General features: G+C 37.4%; 1 protein-coding gene across 1 annotated transcript in view; it reads left to right on the top strand.

Moving 5' to 3' along the window:
- The first annotated feature begins 3,583 nt into the window (after window positions 1-3,583).
- The window catches only part of LOC107085890 (rap guanine nucleotide exchange factor 5-like), a 53,094-nt gene continuing 35,827 nt past the window's right edge, over window positions 3,584-20,850 (top strand). Inside the window, exons 1-2 of the mRNA XM_015376525.1 lie at window positions 3,584-4,049; window positions 18,819-18,869. Of these exons, the coding sequence (XP_015232011.1) occupies window positions 3,906-4,049; window positions 18,819-18,869 (195 nt within the window). The 5' untranslated portion in view covers window positions 3,584-3,905. The remainder of the gene's footprint in view (window positions 4,050-18,818; window positions 18,870-20,850) is intronic.

The following is a 20,850-nucleotide window of genomic DNA, read 5'->3' as shown; positions in this document are numbered from 1 at the left end:
GCTGAAAAGGGAGCAGGCAAAAACAGTCCTGTTTTTCTTTTACATCACCAGGAGCTACAGTAGTTGTGGCAATAGTAGAAAATTAACTGAAGCCTGTTGCCAAGGGGGCTTTTGTTGAAGATGCATTTGAAAAGTAATTTATAAATGAAACACTGAGCTACTGAAATAATGTTAATCATTGCTTTCTGCATAGCTGGTAAACAGGAAATTGATGGGAAAGAAAAGAACCAATAAGGGTACAATTAAGGTTTCTAACTAATTAACCATATTGGAGAGACTAATAGTTCTATCCCCTTGACAAACAGATCTTACATCCCAAACAAAAGTCTACATAATTGCTTTTCTCTGTTTAGTTGAATGCATGGTAAGAACAATCACAAGTTCAGTCCAGGCCTTACATAAGAGTTTGCCTGATGCTTGACTATGTAACTGTGATGGACGTTGTAGTCTTGAGTATTGTTACTTAGAAGAAAAGGCCAAATTAATTTGCTAGGGGATGACTGTATGTAATACTAGATAAGGTGTTAAAGGATTTTCTCATCTAACTTTTAATTGTGCTCTACAGGAAACAATGTGTAATTGCAATCGACCTTTTAGATAAAATACGGGCAAGTCATTTTCTAACTTCTATAAAACGTCTGTAATAAGGAGCTATTAAAACTATGATTTAATTACAAACTGTTCAATAAACAGCTGAAGATGTTCACCAATGTCTTCTTCATTTAAGAATTTAAAGTCTCTGAATTTATAAACCACGGACCTCCATCAACGTTTGCTCTTTATAACAAATTCATTTATATAACAAATGCAAACAAATGTGCTACTTGCTGTGAATAACTTTGATAACATAAATGAGCCAAGACATTAACTAACAGAACTGAAGTAAGAGGGATGACCACAGAATCACCAAAGAAGAAAACAGCTGGTCCAAGACCTATTGGCTGAATCACAATTTACCATATAGCCATTATCCATTTGAGATGTCTGATCTACCCCATGTCTACCTTAGTGCCCAGTGGGGGTAAATCTTTGACTCCTCACAACCACCAATTAGCTTTGTTTTGTATAAGAACCTTACAAATACCAGCAGAATAACATTCTGCACACTAACAGTTGCTTCTATCCAGATGCTTACAGATGCACATCTATACAGATAAACCCAGTTAGCTTTGGCAGAGACTAAATATGTACATTTACCAATAGATACTGTAATGCTACATATTTTTCAGTGATATTATATGCATTGGTTGTTTTTACTTTACTTGAATTCTTTGTCCCTTTTTAATTATATCACCGTCTCTCCCTTTTAAACTTTTGCCTTACCTCTCTCCCTTTTTTTCTTTTTTTATCTATTTTCTGTTCTTTACTTGCCTACATAAAAGTATCAAGCAGAGCTTTATAGGAAAAACAACAATACTTTGAAAGTAAATCTGTTTGACTTCTCTTTTGGCGCTAAGAAAACAAGTCTGAGAGCTACACCAGAAAGGACATGTTAAAAAAACAAACAAAAAAACTCAGACTTGAGTTATGAGCCAAGGGATAAGTGGAGGGGCATGCCTATAGGCTTAAGGTTTTTCTTGGTTCAAGCTGAGCATGCAATACCGTCTCGCTGTCTCATCGCTGCTTTCATTAGGACTACTGGAAGGTTTAATGATTCCAGAAACTGTAAAGATTCAAGAAGGGTAGCTGGGTTGGTGAGTAACTGTCCATAATGTTGGCTTCTTTAGAACACAACACTGAAAGTTGGAGGCTTCAAGGCTTTGCACCAATGTGGAACTATTTTATGTACCGGTATTGCCTTAGAATAATGAATTAACAAGAGCAAAAGGTTTTACAAAGAAATAACAAATAATTTAATTTAATTTGGAGAGAAATATCAGCTGTTTGAGAGAAATATCAGCTGTGCTGCTGCCATCGACACCCTTGTTTGTAGATGTCGGAGATCGGCCTGTTTTCCAGTGTAGTCCTGTTTCTCTGACTGTGGCTGGCTGGATGTGCTCTCTTCATCTTCTGACATGGGAGCTGGCTCAGAGCTCGTCTGCCTGGCTGTGTGTTTCCTGGACGGGGCCGCCTTTTACAGCTGCTTTTAGTATCTCTGCTTCTGTCTCCTTGAACCCCAGTTGGCCTCAGCAGATGGCCGCTCACACTGAGCCTGGTTCTGCTGGAGGTTTCTTCCTGTTAAAATTGAGTTTTTCCTCTCCACTGTCGCTACAACACCGATAAAAATAAGATGCTTTCTTAAGAAGTTTTTGGTCCTACATAACNTCTCTGCTTCTGTCTCCTTGAACCCCAGTCGGCCTCAGCAGATGGCCGCTCACACTGAGCCTGGTTCTGCTGGAGATTTCTTCCTGTTAAAAGGGAGTTTTTCCTCTCCACTTTCGCTACAAGCATGCTTAGTGTGAGGGATTGCATCTGAGTCAACGAGTCGATACAATCAACTTGTTTTCCTTAGATAGAAAACTTTTTCAATTGACTGTATGATCTGGTGAACTGTAAAGTGCCTTGAGATGACATGTGTTGTGAATTGGCGCTATAAAAATAAACTGAATTGAAATTGAATTGAAATAATTGAATTTTTTAATTCAAATGTGAAGTATAATAATTCTTTAAAAAGACGAAAAGAAAAATGTCTAATATTTTAATGGGAAGAAATATGTGATGAGAAAGAAGTAATAGTTGATGTATTTAACATCACCTATGAAACAGTGAACTTTAAAAGGATTTGGCGTGTTAGGTTAGTCAAAAGATATTCCTGATTAAAGAAAGTTGAAGATTCAAGAAACAATTTAAAGAATAAAGATAAACACTTACTGTAAAAAAAATTATAGCAGAAATGTTTTCTTTTAAACTTGATAAGTTCAAAACTTTTCAATTAGAAACGAATAATACTACTACTAATAATAAAATAATAGTGTGTGAATTCCCAAGCTCTATGTTGAGTTAGAATTTCATTAATTTAGTTGTCAGATATGTTGAACATCATAAGGTTTCTACTTGGGGCAAGATTTAGACCTAAATTATAGTAGATTCTATTGTGTAATTGAACCCCGCTTCAAAAGAAAGATTTTAAAAGGCAAGCTATTGACTGATGCTGACTTTTACGGATTGTGAACATTCACAGTCATTTGGAAGCCACATTAGAGAGCTTTTCATCTCCACCAGGCCGCAAAACACAGGATTAGGATCCCTCTCATATTTCATGTTGCGCACCTGCCTCAGACTAAACAACATTCCACTGTTAGTCTATAAAAAATAAGCTCTCAACTGAAGAAATAGGCTACCACACACCTAGGAAGACACCCTTGTGACTGTCCCATTGTTTACTTTAGGAAATTTGACCCAGGTGATGTGCTGACGTCACTAAGACCTCTCTTCTGTTTTTTTTCTCCCTTCCCCCAAACATTGTTGTCCTTTCTTGAGGAACTTGTGTCACAAATATGCAGAAAAACAAGTATTCATTTTAAAATAAACTAGAACTCATATTGGGTGATGATTATAGGGTATCATAGTGCGTTTGTCGCTTTTCCTTGGTTTGACCGTCAGTGAATGAAAGGTGGAAGTGATGCAATGTGTCTGTGCACCTGTCCCCCCCTCCCCTCCCTGGAAAGCGCACACATCGACCTGGTAGTAGGACTACAGAGCAGCGGGACGCGCGAGCCACTGGGTGGAGCAGGCAACGGCGCGTGCTGCGGAACACATTCGGTAGGTCGTTAACCGCGCCGCGCGCGGTCTGGATGCAGATGCGGGTCGGAGAACGTCAGCGTGAAGCAGCGGGGGGACATGGCGAACGGGCGCGGGCGGCGATGCGCCTCGTGAGGATACACTAGGTAGAGAAACCGGGAGCGGAGGCAGTGAGTCAGGCAGCTCGAGGACACAGTTCAAGAAGTGGGAGAAGAGGGTGAACCATGGAGGACTCGGAGCCCGCGGAGGACGGCTTGCTCCCGGGTCTGCGGTGGAACCGGAGCGCACGGGACCAGGCGCAGCTCAAACACAAAATCCGGGATCTGCCGGGGTTGCTCAAGCACGGGCTGCACCTGCGGAAAAAGAGCGTGAGTATTTCAAACAGACCACTGAATGACTCCCCGTCCTTCCGTGTCTGATATATAATGAACGTTACAGCTGTGTTATCTTTAACTGTCAGGTTGGCTGACCCTACTTTGTGTTCTAGGGCCGTTTTGTAGCCTCGTCACGACTCAGGTGTTTTTCATGTTCCCACGAGCATAGATGTCGCAGAGGCAACCTTTTTTATATATAAATGTGTGCGTGCGCAACTATGCTTGTATCCTACTACATGCATAAGGACTAGAATAGCTTTTGGACACCATACCTTTACAGTCTCGTAGTCAAGGCAACAGCACCAGATCCACAGTCACATTAAAAGTACCTGTCGTGATGAAATGTGTCTGCTGCACAGTGTTCCCTCTGTTCTGATCAAACATGTTTTTTTCCCTCCTTATTTCAATAACATCTCAATTAAAAAAATAGGAAAATGTATTTATTCAATTAAAAGTGATGTAATCTAAGCTGGCATTAAAACGTGAGTTGTTTTCCTCACCAAATTAGGTGTAATTAATTACCAAATCTTACCACATACTCATACATTTTGGCAGATTCTTAGTTATCCTAGGTTTAAGCCAACAAACAAAAATGATAGACCCATTATAACATCACAGACTCAAACCACAGTTATATACTTTTTTCAGTCTTGATGAGACAACAATCTAAATGGCTAGAAATAGAAAAAAAAAATTTTTAAATGTAAATTTCAAATGAAATTGATATTCTGAAGATCAACTCAAGAGCACCCTGTTCATGTTTCAATGCCAGCAGTTTCAAAATAAGTTAAAAGTAGGATTATTGATGCAAATGTGGTATGGCCTGCATGGTGCAGTTTCAAAGCAGGATACCCTTGAGTAAAAGTACAACACTGCATCTATAAAACACTTATATTATGTTTCCTGCAGTAGAAGCAACATTGAATATAGTATTTTCTTATGAATTTATTTAGCTTTCAATCCAATTACCAAAAAGAAAATATAAACTAACACAATTATTAACACAATTACTAGTTTTTAAGTCCTAAGTGCAAATAATTTACCTTGTTTTTGCCATTCTATTTCTTATAAAGTATCACAAATATAGAAAGCTGGTTTTAGCTGGTTAATTGTTTCGACTATTTGCTGGAGCTTTGTTTGTTTTACCATTGAAAACATTTCTAAACTGTCTAATATATATCTCCTGTTAAAGGTAAAAAGTAATCAGTGTAGCTGTGACAGGGGGGTGGGAAATCAAACTCTGTTCCCTCTTTGCACCTTCTGTGGCATCTTTATAAGAAACCATAGTACAGAAAGTTTTAGCTTTAAAATGTGAGTTTATGAAGCCTCTCTACAGCTTCTGCCACCTGGTCCATTCCTATTCCAATGTAGTCCCTAAAGCCTTTATGGTTTGTGTTTTTTAAGTCTCAAATGCAGTATTCCTTAAATAAATACAATACAGGTAAATCTTTCTTATTGGATTTCTTTACTCAAGATCAGCCAATGAATCAATCTGCTTGTGATTTATCTGAGTTTTGCTTTGCTGTGTTTTACAAAACTCACCCAACAAGCCAACTGCTCTGCTCTAAGGTGTCCATTCTGCTCATGTTTCTTATCAGTGGGAATCACTCAAATACTCTCCCTCAGTTCCCGTTTTGAAAATCATCTGTGTTGTGTCAGGACTTCCTGTCTCGCAGGAGCCAGATGTGCTAAAAATATGCAGCTTTTCTCTTGTTAAAGCCACACAGGACCACCAAGAAGACTCCTTTTTTTTTTTTTTTTTTTTTTTTTTTTTTTTTTGTCATGTTACATCAGGTAATTTTAAGAAATGTGCAAATGAACTACAAATTGAGGTCACCCTGTCTTCTGCTAAGGGGGAAATTCTCAACGTTTTCTCACATAATTGATCGCTCATGTTGGACCTTAATACAGAGGTGAATAAAATATGCATGAACCTACATTGATATAATCAGAAACACAAAGTATAGGATCTAGGATTCAATAATCTTAATTAGAAATTAACCACTGACCCTTTACTTTGTCTAGAAAAGGTTTCCTGCTTTCTTTCAAGTGGGCCCTGCATGTTTTCTTTTTGGCTGATCTTGATGGTCATGTATATTTTTTAAAACCATTGTTACACACAATAGAAAAAAATAAGCTGCAAGTTTCTGGATAGAAGTAATAGTTTTATATTCAACAAAAAATTAAAGCATTACAAGCGTATCTACATTTCAGACAGTGATGAAGTAGATGTGACATATTTCTGTTTCACTTTTGTGAGTTGTGCAATGAGGCAGATGAAATTAGTGTAAAGAATGTTTGCAGACTGGTCCTCATTGAATGCTATCAGTTTCCTTCACTTGACATGGCTGTTGCATGCAATAAAAACATTAACAGAAGAGATTGCTCTAAAAACATCCTTCAAAACCACCAGTTTGTCACAGCAAATATAAAATATACAGTGAATCTAAACCATCCATTGCCTCAGAGTCTAGCCTTTAGAACCCTTACTTTGGAGAATCCTGTGTCACATTATTACTTCCTCTGTGGCTTGGCTGTTGCTGCTTTGAACGGATGCAATATGGAGAGAGAGAAATATTTAACAACACTTTATCTTTTACTTCTATCACATTAGCCAGATTGCAAGTAAAAAAAAAAAGGTTAAACAGAATAATCTGGTTATTTTTCCTCCCACTTGCTTTTTTTCAACCCTTGACAGGTGCTGGAATTAAAAGTCAATGATTGATAGCTACCCATGTGTTATTGTTTAGGTGCTGCTCTGTTTCTCTGAAATATCTGTGAAACATTACAGTAGATATGCTCAGTGAGTCCTGTGGGGATTGGCACTGGGATGTTTGAAGTGAATCCGGTGGGTCTTGTGGAATCCAGGGTTAATCCTCTGTGGATCAGAGATGCATTATTAGATTGCAGTATAGGGAGTTTGACAACCGAGTTAACCCTTTGCAGGCTATTTTTGTGTTTGTGGAGCTGCGTTCTGCTGCTGTTGGAGGGATCTGCTCTCTCTCTCTGAGGTTGTTTTCCAAGCCAAACATCACTCTCAAATAATGTTATGATTAGGGCTGCAACTAACAATTATTTCGCTAATCGAGTAATCTGTCAATATTTTTTTTCGATGAATCGATTAATAATCAGATAGCCAAAGGTTCCTTGAAGATTTTTTTTTTCAAAATTAAACCAGGTGCAACTAAACATTTTCCAGTTGTGGAGTTCTGGATAGAGCATATTCAGTCGAAAACATAGTTTTTTTTTTTTTTTTTATCTTAAATGCAAAATGGTTATATATATTTTTACAGTTTTGATATAATTACTGCTCTATGTCGGTTACTCTGTCAGCTAAAGGTATATGTTACTGTCTCAATACTCAAGTTAACGATTAATCAATTACTAAATTAGTTGATTAATTTAATAATCGTTTATCACGATTATTCCGATTAATTGTTTCAACACTAGATTAACTAATCAATATAGTTCACTTGATATTTGTAATGTTTTGGTGCTTGGATTTATCAGTGAATACATTTGATTTGGGGAGGTTTATCTTTCATAAGAAACTAGATCAAAATTGAATTGTTTTCATTTTTTCTTACATTTTTCTTATCAGATAAAAATTTAGTACAATTCGGTATCTTTTTTTTTCTCTTGAAAAAGGATCTGAGGCGACATTTTATGATTTTTATAGCTCACTGAATTTACTAATTTAAGAATATACTGATTTGCTAATGTTCTCCAATTTGATGCTAGGTTTATGCATGAAAGCCTTCTGGTTTAAAAGATGTAAGGTTTTCTCAGCAAATACTTGTATTTTCCAAAAAACTCCTGCTGACAGTGTAATTCAAAGTAATTGTTTATGAGCAATATCTACATAATTTTTTTTATTTTTTATTTTTTTACTGTTACTGTTTTAAATAGAACTCATCATCACCTTTGCTGCCCTTTCAAACTATAATCTAAAGCAGGAGTCTTCAACGTTTTCCAGGACCCCTAGAGTGATGGCAAGATGGAGCGGGGACCCCCTAATTATATATATTGTATGAAATTGTGTTATATCAAACTGGTCCTATAGTCACTCTATTACATATGGCGTAATGTAACAAAAGTAATTTCACTCTGGGATTATTAAAGTATTTCTGATGCTGATTCCTCATTGATGGGACAGGTGTTGTGAATGAAATGGTGCCCAGTGTGAAAGAGCTCCTGTGTGTCGATGAATGTGAGCATTGATGACTGAAACACATCTACTGCCTCCATTTATCTGTTTACTACAGTTTATTGAATTCATGTTAATGTGTATTTAAAGACATTTCAATCAGTGGAAAAAATTACAGGGGCGAATAAAAAAGAAAAATTATCAACCAAAACGTTTGCGACCCCCGTGCAGTACCTCTTTGGACCCCTTAGGGCTCGTGGACCATCTGTTGAAGACCTTCGATCTAAAGGCATTGCATATCAGTTTGCATGACACAGTTAGCTTTATCAGCCAAAGCTATTTACAGATACAAAAATCCTGTGCTGAAGACATCGTCTCTTTCACATTCCTGAACAAATATGGCCAACCATTGTGGCTACCTCACATGAAACACGCTCAAAAATATGGAAATAAACATCGTTTATTAATATCAGCCCAGTTGTAATTACAGCACAAGTACCAATAGGGGAAAAGATTGCTGATATGATGTTTATAGTGATATATTGTGCACCGCTAGCCAGTACAGTTCTCTTCACACTCATGAATGAGTCAAGATTTCATGTTGATGAAACTTGAATGAAAAGTCTGTAAACAAACTGACAGAAAATAAATCTAAATGTAAAGTTGATTGCTTTTGCCTGTTAATGCTTTTCTAAAAAACTCTCTATGATTAGTACCTTACAGAACAGTTCAAGTTCCTCAGGAGCTGATAAAATTTCTTCAATAAAAAAGCTGCAAACTTTGGCTTTGGATGTGATTTGTGCTCTGCCATATATATTCATCTTTTCTAACTGCATTAAACATAAAAAAAAGAAAGATAAAAGAATGAAAATGTGGATTTGAAGAATGGCTCATTAAGCAGAGACCTATACAAAGCTCCAGCAGCTATACACACAGAATATTTTCCAAGCCAGAAGGGTAATAATGAAATAGAGAAGTTGCATAACAGTGCAACACTGTTTGTTGGATTCCTGATAAAACAAAGAAGAAAGAATAAGTTAAACTTGCCTTATTACAGAATCCTTTGAGGAAAAATTTACTGCTAAGTGGAATAGCCTAAGATAATGTATTCACATTTAGTGTTTAATGTGCTTATATTGAAGTTCTAAATAAGCAAAAATATTTACAAATAATATGAACCAGTTAAGGTGCCACTCTTTGACATAAACATGGGTTTGATGTTTTGCCAATAATATTGATCATATGATTGCGTCAGATCTGTTTTTAAAAAAACTGTGTATAAGATCAAATTACTTTACATAATCTTCATGTAAGAAGCATTTAAACTTGTGCCGTTATACATTTACTAAAAGAAAAACAGACTAAAATAAATTATCTAATTTATATTATTATTTAACCTCTGATTGAGCTAAAATAAAATAGCATATATTCTTACAGTTTCAGTGCCAGCTTTTTAAATGATTTTAGACTTGACCAATAATGTACAAAAAATGTCTAGTAAATTTACTAGCTGTTGTAATAAAGCAAACCTGCTAATGGAGTGAGATATTTGAACTTTTCATTACTCTGTTTGTTACAGAGTAGCATAAGGAGTAATAACAAGATGATGATGATTGGGGGTTTGTGAGTTAGTTTGTCTTGTTTGTTAGAGACATTAGGTTCTTAAAGTCGTAGGGAAGTCATTTTTAAATTTCAAATCATTCTGTCTTGAAGATGTATATATGTATTCTTTATCAGACTATATCCTCCCAAAAGTCAGAAAATACCATACATATTTTCTGCAGGCCAGTTAGTTATACATCAGCTTGTACACCTAAATTTGGTCAATCATATATCAAGGGTCATATTTCTATCAAATTTTTCGGCCATAGCATCTTGATTCATATGTCGCAGTTAATACACGCAGCGGTTGAGATAAGAAATAAGAATCATGTACTTTACCATTGAGTTACATTCAGTAGTCACAGGAATGGACGTCTGTGTCTTTGGCAGGCGTAGAGCTAACAGAACTGGCAGTGTTGCGAGGCAAGGGATCAAACATGTACGGCTGTAAGCCTTCTACACCAAGCCAAGCTTCTGGCGTCCTCTTCCACAACAACTTCGTCCCCGCTTTCCTCCTCTAAATAAAAAGATGTATGGCGGAGGAGACATATCCACGACCTCCGAAACAAAACTCTCCTCCTCTTGCATGTTTCTGCTGTCCATAGCGTTCCTTGACAGTGTGGTTGCTAAGTGCTACTTGGTCCCAATGTAATTTCCCATTGGGAACCTACTTGCACTAAGTTGCTAAATGGTTAGTAAGATGCTTCCAAGACAACGGCTACAATCAAACGTGCTTGCGAACCTTCTGCCACAACAGTCCCACTCCCCTTCATAATCAACCAATCGTATTCACTTTATTCACTTGTGCAAAGTCAAACACCGCTCGAGAGAATTCGGAAATGCAGCCGTTGGAACAGACCCTACGACTTTAATGAACATGCAAGTGGTAGCTTGGTAAGTTGAGTTTCAAAAAAACATTACTTTTAAAAGCGTAATGTCTAGGGTTGTATCATCCCCGCATTACAGCTCCCTGTGTTTTTACCGTAAGATGTTTCTTAATGTTCTAAATTTTCCTAAGTGTAAAATAAAAGGCTGTAGCATCCTTCTCTCAGCCTTCACACTATTAATGCTAAGCAACAGGTTGGGGAGGGGTGGTGCTACATTAACTGGCACTTTCTTTTCCTTCTCTATAAAAGGCTCTTCAACCACAGTGGGTACTGGATGTTACTCAAATGAACTTAAACGTTATTGTCCAAAGGTTGAGATTGTCATGCTGATCTGTGTACGCCGTGTCCGAGCCCATAGAAGTGCCGTACACATTTATTGTTCATGTTTCTCAGGAGCTGATCTAAATTCTTCTATATAACTTCTCCAAACAGTAGCCGCGGATGTAATTTTTTTTCTGGCATACATATTCTTAACTGCATCAAACATGTAAAAAAAAAAAAAAAGATAAAAAAAATGAAAATGTGGATTTAAAAAATGTCTCATCAAGCAGAAACCTATGCAAAGCTCCAGTATGTACACAGAATATATTTCAAGTCAGAGGGTTAATTATGAAATAGAGAAGTTGCATAACACTGCTGGTTGCCCAAATGTACTTAAATGTTATTGGAGTCTTAGGGCTGAGATATACTCGTGCATTGGGTTGTCACACCGGTCTGTTCGTGCCATGATTGACGCGTGTGTAGGTGCAGGACAGGCAAAAATCCACCGAGGGGCAGTAATCAACATAACAAGTGGAAATGCAGAAAGAAAGAGAAGAAACAGTTGACACCCCACTTCAAAATGGTCAAGTGGGATATTGTTTATTTACAAATTTATGATTATTTAATATTAGTAGGTGTGTTTATGGCAGCTACACTGAAATATACGGTGGAATAAAACGCTAAGTTTACCTGCTGCAAACACAGAGATGTGATGATGTGGAAACCAGCCCCCTTACGAAATCCATACTAACCTTTTTTTTAAATAACAGTCACAGGAACAATGTTGCTTTACAAAATAAAAGTTGCATGCATTGTATACTTCAGGTAGTTGTTTCAGACTTTATTTGTGCAATATGTGATGGAAACTGAAACTAAATCCTGGTTTGTACCACCACCTTGGCCAATAAACTCAGTATGCTGGTTTCAGTCACTGAATAAACCATAACAACACTGCGTTTAACCAAACTGTTCCATTTGAACCTTTGGCACCATTTGATGTTGTTACACGCAAACTTGATTGTAAATGACAACTTTCTATCCTCCCATTTGGATTGAGGCTGGCACAGCTGGTCAGTTGCAAGTTGCAAAAACTCTCAGGTACGCGACCTAGCGTGGAGCCTGCGTGCGCAGTCTGCACTCAGGGGCAGGGACGGCATGATTGCGTCACTTTTGGTGTGCGCACACTGCCACCCTGTTCTATGCTGCGAGCATAAACCAAGCTTAATGTAGGACGTTTGTTAAAATGCGAAATGGTTAATGGCCTGAACTTATATAGTGCTTTTTTAAGTCAGGAGACTTGACCAAAGCACTTTACGCTACATTTAGTCTTTCACTCATTCACGCACACACAAAAGTCTAAAGTCTCCCCCTGTTACGATATTTTACATTTTCATCTGTTTTTTATTAGTTGATAACAGCATTTGGCATGGATCTACTAATTACCTTCCAGACAAAAAAAAACAAGCATAAAATGTTGTTGATTTGTTGTTTTTAGACTAATTATAAGCGAAAACAAGCCTAAGGTCATGCTTTGGTGAGTTTAATGCTTCTGCTGTCTTTTTTTCCTCTGATGACTCCATTTTGACTACCCTGAGAGATGAATGTGTCGAGGAGTCGACAGGAGCTTAGCTTGGATGTGTGCTGGAGTCTGCGAGAGGGGGTTCGCCAAGCATGCCGTGTTCCAACTCTTCACTGTGCTCAGCAATCTAATCTGAGAGTAATCCATTTCTTGCAGATAATGACCTTGCTGCTTCTGCTCTGTCTCTCACTCTCTGTATATGCACTTTGAAGTCATTGCACAGATAAGCGTGTCAGCATGTCTTCTCTTCTCTTCTCTTCTCTTCTCTTCTCTTCTCTTCTCTTCTCTTCTCTTCTCTTCTGCAGTGACATTAGTCCCTATGCCTTGTCAGAATTAAGTTTATTTTTTTCTGCACAGGAAATAATGCACAAACATCAAGAATCACAGAAACATAGCGGCAGAACTCCAACTTGATGTGTGATACAGTACGAATGAAACACCTCTGGTGCTGGAGCGATTCCCAAGCGTGTCTGTGAGAAGAGATGACGCTGGATAAACAAAGCCCCCTTGAAAGATCTGTGTTATAACCAGAAAAACAGGCACAGAGATTACAAGACAGGATAGAGAAACAAAGACAAAGGAGAGATGGAGAGCAAGAGGAATAGTTGGAAAGAAGTGTATTTTGTCTACCCGGATGGCTGGCTGGTTTGCTCTATTTAACCCTCGATCCAAATGCTGCATTTGTGCTGCTTCTGTATAGACTTGACATCTTTACGGAAAGAAAGTGGGCTTTTTACCTTCAGTCTTAGACTGTCATTGTTACTTCGCTTAAGGAAATTATTATTCTCCCTTTCACTCTTTCTTCTGAACATTATCCCAATACATTTGATAAATCCTGTTTTTGTTGTTTTCAGGAGTGCTTGTTTGGTGTACAATTTACTTGATGTATGACTCTTTTTTTTTAAATACATAGAGTATTTGCATAGCTTAAGGTCTTGCCTTTCAAATTTCATTTTTTTTAATCTATGGATTTTTGTTTATTTTTGAAAAAACAAATATCCCTTAAATGATTTTGATCATGAAAGAAATAGTGTCCTCCAGTTCCTATACTAGGTCTTTATAATCCGTGGGGAAATATAAGATTATCCCCATTTATACACCAAACACCATTAAGGCATATAATTATGACTATGTTCTGCCAAAACATAGTTTACCCATCAAGACATAGCCTCAACCGCACCCTTGAACAGCGGATCTTCTAAATCCTTTAAATTGTGTAGAAGGCTCTTCATGCATCACACCTGCTTTCCCAGCACATTCCATGGATGTCCCATTGGGTTATGAGTTTCTGAAGCCCATGTCCTCCATCTCTTCATTCTGTACTCTGTGGTAGGAAGTCTTATCCTCCTGAGGGAGTACAACACCAGTAAGGAATAATGTTTGTATCAAAGGACAGAAATGGTTTCCATGCTTAGGTAGGTTGTACTTGTCAAAATAACGTTTACATGGATGTCAGAATTGCTTCCCAGTCGAATGGCCAAAAACATCAGTGTCTCTGTCATCTTGGCAACCCGTTTTCCGAGGTAGACAACACAGATATTGCCATCCTTGTGCAAGTCCCCCTCTCTGTTTGAAGTCCAATTTCGACATCTCAGCAATAACATGCATCATTGAGTTTTGGCTCCCATGATCCTGTCAGCAAGTTCAGCTGTTCCCCGTGGACCTCTTTGGATAGATACTGACCACTAGAGCTACACCCTCAGATGCTGATTAAAATATGCAAAGTCTGTCCGACTTACGCTGCTTTTAAATTTTTAAGATAAGTTAAATTGTTAGCTACTAATTTGTGAAGGTGAGAGCACAAACCAGAGGTTGTAAATTGTATGGAAACACTGCCTTTGTAGACTGAGAGAGTCTAGCTGCAATAGGAGCAGAACTCATGTTGCGAAACAGGATTAAGTTTTGATGGAAAACATCTGACTTGGCTGCTATTGGGTTGTTTTTTGTTTGTTTTTTTGGAAGCGCACCTAGCACTTTGTTTTGCCAAGTGCTGAATCAATAGGACTGTTGTAGTCGGATACAGCTAATCAGTTAGCTAAAGACTTCCTGGGTTCTTCTTTGCCTGCCAGGCTTAAAGTGATACAGTCACTGTACTTACCTGGTAAATAATATGAAATCTTAAGAAAATGTCTTTTTTGTGCATTTCAAAAACTTGCAATATTGGCTCAATGAAAAGAAAGGGAACATTTCTTTTCATTGAGCCAATTTTAAAGAAATCTATAATCATGTAATTTGCAGATTCTTGATTAAAAAAAGAAAACTTCTTACATATTCCCAAAGCATAATGTAGAATAGTGGAGCTGAGTGCCTCTGTATAAGGGTGTGTGTATGTTTGAAATTTTTCTTATGTGTGTGTGTGTGTGTGAGCGATCATGGGGCATTCCAGATAGTGTCATCTCTGTAATGAGGATCACCCAGATTGATCTACATCCATCTAATCATCTCTCCGTCTCATTTCCCTGCAACTCCAATCCTCTTCTCTCGCCCTCTACTTCATCGTCTTTCTCACTCTTTCTTCATCATTGCAATGAACTTTCTACCTCTCTCTTCCTCTCCAGCTGTCATACATGTATTCACCCCCTGCATTTAATTAGCTAATTTTCATTTGTATATCTATAGCCATCATTCATGTTTATTAGGGTCCTTTGTCATTGTTTGCCGTTTGTTAGTTGGTTCTTATTAACAGTAAAGGTGAGGCAGCATTCAGTAGAACAGACTCTAAGGATAACCCCATCAGTGTTCATGTTTCACTGACTCAGCTCACAAACCTGTTAAACTCTCACTGCAGAGCCGCTTATCTGTCTCTGTCCAATAAACTCAACTGGAAACGTGACCGTCATCCTAATACACTTACAGAGTATGGATTTTGTTTGTCTAGATGGAATCGCCCCTGAATGCAACATTCACTTACCAATTTGCCTTCATGCTCCAACAGTTCTGTTGATTTATTTTTTTTTTTAACAGAATTTAAAGGAACTATACTTTGTGTTTTATTTTGATATTTTAAATTTAATGTAATATCTTTTTAGAGTGCATAATAAAAGCAAATGGGTCTCAGAAAATGTTTAGGCTCTTTTGATCTCTCATATTGGTACACTCTTTAAGCTAAAACTACATTTGCAGTGTCCCCTGCTAGGTTTTTAGTTTGAAGTGAAGGTTTTAATAGAGCATTGCATCTCTCCGTATCCTTACACAATATTAACAATATCGTCAAAAGGCTCGTTATTATATTAAATTTCCAAGCATCCTTGCAGAGGCCTAATGGGAACATCGTGCCATGAAGATATTTACAGTGTCGTCAGAAGGCTCAATTTTATGTTATCTGGCAAAAATAATAGACTGGAAAGGTAGTCTTGCAATTGGTAGAGATCACATTTTGGTAGGATAAAAACTTCACTGTTTAAAAGTGGCATAAGTCAGTTTTCAGAGGCAAGGTACACCAAGATTCTAAAGGTGAGTTTACAAACTACCAAAATGATTAATTTTACCATTGGAATGGTTAAGCCATGTTGTAATGTATTTGCATACCAGAGTGAGCAAAGTTTCTTTCCATCAGCATTTAACAAGCACTGCATGTGGGTCGTACACTTTCCCATTGCTTTTAACAAACATCTTTTTGGTGACCAGAAAACAAATATACATGGTGTACCACTAAAGGGGAACCTCCTGTCACTTTCATAAAGGTAAGACTGACAGGAGAATATTAGCTTACAGTTAGTAAGCTATGTGTGGTATCTCCTCAGCCAAGCTATTTGAGCAACTAGCTCCACTAATTAAGCTACTAGTATCACCTTCTTACTTGTGTTACTATAAAAGTAGCAGAACAGCAGATGGATATAACGGTCTTAAAAAAAATGTTTTAAATTTTTGTTTCATATCTCTTGCCTAAAAAATAAATAAAAATTTTTTTTATCAAAATTACTGTAACTGCTGCATGGTTGTTGCACAGTTTGTAGTGTTATTGCTCTTTTGGTAACAATTCCAGCTTGGGCTATTTCTATACGGAGTTTGCATGTGTTTTTCAGGCATTTGTTTATTCTCTCTGGGTATTCCAGCTTCCTTCCATGGCCCAAAAACATGAATAGATAATTCGTTGCTCTATATTTTCTTTGGATATGTGTTTGCTTGAATGATTGTTGCCCTGTGCCTCTCTTTTGTCATGCAATGGCTAGGTCACCTGTTCAGGGTGTACCCTGCCACTTGCCCACTGGAGATATTATGAACAGTTTTAATAATTTGTATAGATTGTATAAATACACTGTTATACTAAAACCATACCACGGTAATTACCAGAGCTTTATTTTTTTTTATTTTTTTTTGCGAAAATGTATCTTTTTCCAACAAATTTTGCAATAACAATTTTATTTTTCATTTGATTTCTTTGATTTATCACTTAGCATGTGGATTTGTCATTTTTTACATGGCTTTGAAATTTTGAGTCCATTTGTGACAGGACTATACAGTTAATGCTGCCTGTAAAAGTGTTGCTTCTACTCACATTCATGGTTCTGTGTGTTGGCAAAGCCTCTTTATATCACATATTACCACCACCTAAAGGGCTGGAGTGAGAAAGCTGTTGTCTTAATCTTGTTAAATATATAATGTGACCAAAATTGAGTTTGTTTCAATTTGGATTATTTTGCAAATGCAATTAATTGCAACTCCCAGGTACTTACCTAATGTCATCTCATACTGGCCTTGCTGAGTGTTTTTACATTTAATGTTTTGTAAATTGACACTTCACAACAACCACTTCATTAGAACAACACACATCTTACAATAGTCTACCTGAAACACTCTGTCTGCTTTAATTGGACTGAGCGTAGATCAAATTGCCTGGAAATGTGTTTGGCACAGCTGCTCCTTCCTAGATTTCTCATTAATACTCATTTTGCTAGAGAGATTCACTCACTGTGGTGTAAATATTGGTCTTCCTTGCTTGCACAGATTTTAAATGTACGCTGTGTTCTATAAAATATTTTACTATTACTTGAAAGTATCCTGAAACTTGCTGTCAAAGTTTTGTTTTGACCCATACCTGAGGGCTCACTTTCATGCCATCAACGGCAAAGAAATCCTCTTAATTACAATTGTCTGTATACTTTAACTTTACACAAAAGTTGAACAAAGTACTTGACCTTTAATAAAGGGAGGGAAACCCTTTATGACTCCGCTGGAGATGGAAGATCTGTTGGTGTGAAGATTGTTAATATTCAACCAGTTTCTGTTTGATTTATGGTGATATTTCTGTTTCTAAAGATTTCTCAACATGATGGTATTCTTTGTGATTCAGTCGCTCTAACACCTTTGCTGTTATTTGATAAAGTAAACCAGTTCAACCTGAAGCACTTTGGAATGCAATCAGTCAATCAGGAAGCGGAAATGTTTTCTTTATAGATCCGAGTGGCAGAGTTTTTTTCTTTTTTTCTTTTTTTTTTTTATTCTTACATTAAGTCTTCAGTTTTTTAAAAACTTTTTTTGTTGCCCGGTTTATTTATATGTTTTGTGATTTTATTGTGTTTATTTTTTTTTTTTTATTGTTTTCCTATTTGTAATAGTATGATCAGATGTTGTAGTTTTTGAAAGACAGTGCATCATTTTTTTTTTTCTTAACTTCAACTTTCCTGCTTGTTAAAATATTTGATTTACTCTTAAAAGATGAAATATTATCAAGTTAATACAGTGTTTGTGTCGAGTCATCTCCCTCTTTATTTACCTTACACCTTTAGTCATTGTTAATCTGGTTTATAACCAGTCTTTCTGCACCATGTCTACATTCATCTTCCTGTTGTGGCACCACAATGATCCATAAAGATTAAGGGTTTATTTCCTGATAACGAAGTAAGAGTAGGCTAGGATACTCCAAGGAGAAAGGCTGGGGGTGTTGAGGGTTTTTTGTAGATTTCCTGTAAAGGGAGGGAGGAGGTGTTTCCTCTGATGGGTGCTATTTATTGATAGTAAATGAGCCAATATGTGTTTTGGGCTTTTTTTTCTTTTTAATTTGGATAAATGTGATCTGTAAAGGTTCCTGACAAGACTTTAAGATTAAGCAATCCTATTTTCCTTAAAAGTGTGTCATGGTAACAGGTTTAAATAAAAGCATTTATATGTGGATCAGCTGCGCTTATTTCTGCTATAAGGTCAAACAAACCTGACTAATGTTTTTAGAATAATAAAACCCGTCCTCTCTCCTCAAATGTGTTTGATTAGACTGTTTACCATGTGAGTGTTTGTGTGTTAACATGTTGGGCGACTTGGCTCTGATGGATTGTGTTTTGTTTCAACAGCAATCACCTGACACTATCCCTGGACCGAGCACCGGATCAACAGCTCACAAGGTAAGGAGGAGGCATACGACGCATATAAATGACATCATCCCTTTTTAGTTTTTGCTGTGAAGCACAATAAAGTGTTTATTCATACACAGATGACATCAGTCAGGATATTACCTAAAGCTTTGTCCAAGTTGTTCCACCTCCTATGTTCACACACAGGCCTGTTTTTTGTGCTTCACTATAACATGATTTCGCCGTAACCTATTTCTCAGTAGTGCAATATGCAAAAAGCCTTAGAGCTAGAATATTTTAGGTAGATTATTTCCCTTCCTATTTTTTTTTCCAGAAGATTTAGCTTAAAGGGATACCTGAAGCCACATCTCGGCAGGCTTATGAAGAAGAAACTCCCCCCATAATTATGTTTCTAAAAACATTATATTTGAAAATGATGCGTGCTTGGTCAATTTCTTAGAATGTGTGCTTTAACGTCCAAGTTTTTTGTTATAGAGAACCAGTCTGGCATGGATTCCAATGAAGCCAGTTAGTCCGACATTTGATGCAGTTATGCAGATTGGATGGGAGTGATGTTTGTAGTTTTATAAGTCATTTTATAATTTTGGTTAAACCGTTTTCTCTGAACGGCATAGATGATACTAAAACCCTACATCCCTATTCTGGTTTATCCACAACCAACAAGTTTCAACAGTAGCTTGGAAAAGAAGGTACAAACATGTGAGATGTTTTCCTTTTTTTGTTCCCATCCAAGTTCCTTAGAAACACACAGAAAACTAAAGTGAGACATCAACTATCCGCTCTTAGTTGCTAGCTGGCACCATATGTTACGCTTATATACTGTGTGCAGAATTATTAGGCAGGTTGTATTTTTCAGGATTATTTTTATTATTGGGCCACAATTGTGTTCTCAATCAACCCAAAAGACTCATTAATATCAAAGTTTCATATTTTCGGAAGTTGATGTGTTTTTTTAGGCAAATTAATAGGCAATGTAATAAGAAACAAATATATACCCATCTCACCTGTTTATTTTCACCAGGTAAATCAATATAACAACTAAAAATTCAGGAATAAACATTTGCGACATTCAATAACAAAACAAAAAACAATTCAGTGACCAATATAGCCACCTTTCTTCACCATGACGCTCAAAAGCCTTTCATCCATAGATTCTGTCAGTGTCTTGATCTGTTTGCGATCCACATCGCGTGCAGCAGCCACCTCAGCCTCCCAGACACTGTTCAGAGAGGTGGACCGTTTTCTCCCCCTTTAGATCTCACATTTCATGAAGGACCACAGGTTCTCGATGTGGTTCAGATCAGGTGAACAAGGGGGCCATGTCATTATTTTTTCTTCTTTGATGATCCCAGCCCATACCAGTACCCCACTTCCACCTTGCTGGTGTCTGAGTCGATACGGAACTTGCTGCCCTTTACTGATCCAGCCTGGTGCCCATCCATCTGGCCCATCAAGACTCACTCTCATTTCATCAGACCAAAACACCTCGGAGAAATCAGTCTTCAGATATTTCTTGGCCCAATCTTGACGTTTTGTCTTGTGTGTTTCGGCTTTCCTTACCTTGGCCAGGTCCCTGAGTATTGAGCACCTTGTGCTTCTCGGCACTCCAGACATGTTGCAGCTCTGAAATATGGCACAACTGGTGCTAATGGCTTCCTGGCAGCTTCACGCTTGCGATGATCTGGCTTCAAAAAGCTTGGCAATTTCCAAACCGCTGCACCCCTCTGAAAGACATCTGACTATTTTTGACTTTTCAGAGTCTGTCAAATCTCTTTTCTGACCCATTTTGCCAAAGGAAAGGAAGTTGGCTAATAATTAAGCACACCTTACATAGGGTGTTGTCATTAGGCCTCACACCTTCTCATTACAGAGATGCGCACCACCTGATTTACTTAATTGGAAGTTGGATTTCAAGCCTATACAGCTTTGAGTAGGACAACATGTATGAAAAGGATGAGGTGACGAAATTCTTATTTGCCTAATAATTCTGCAAACAGTGTAATTACCCAAT

The sequence above is a fragment of the Cyprinodon variegatus genome, unplaced genomic scaffold (genome assembly GCF_000732505.1).
Source record: "Cyprinodon variegatus isolate N-32 unplaced genomic scaffold, C_variegatus-1.0 Scaffold135, whole genome shotgun sequence".
NCBI lineage: Eukaryota > Metazoa > Chordata > Actinopteri > Cyprinodontiformes > Cyprinodontidae > Cyprinodon > Cyprinodon variegatus.
Note: the sequence above shows the minus strand (reverse complement) of the source record. Positions and strands in the feature narration are given on the sequence as shown.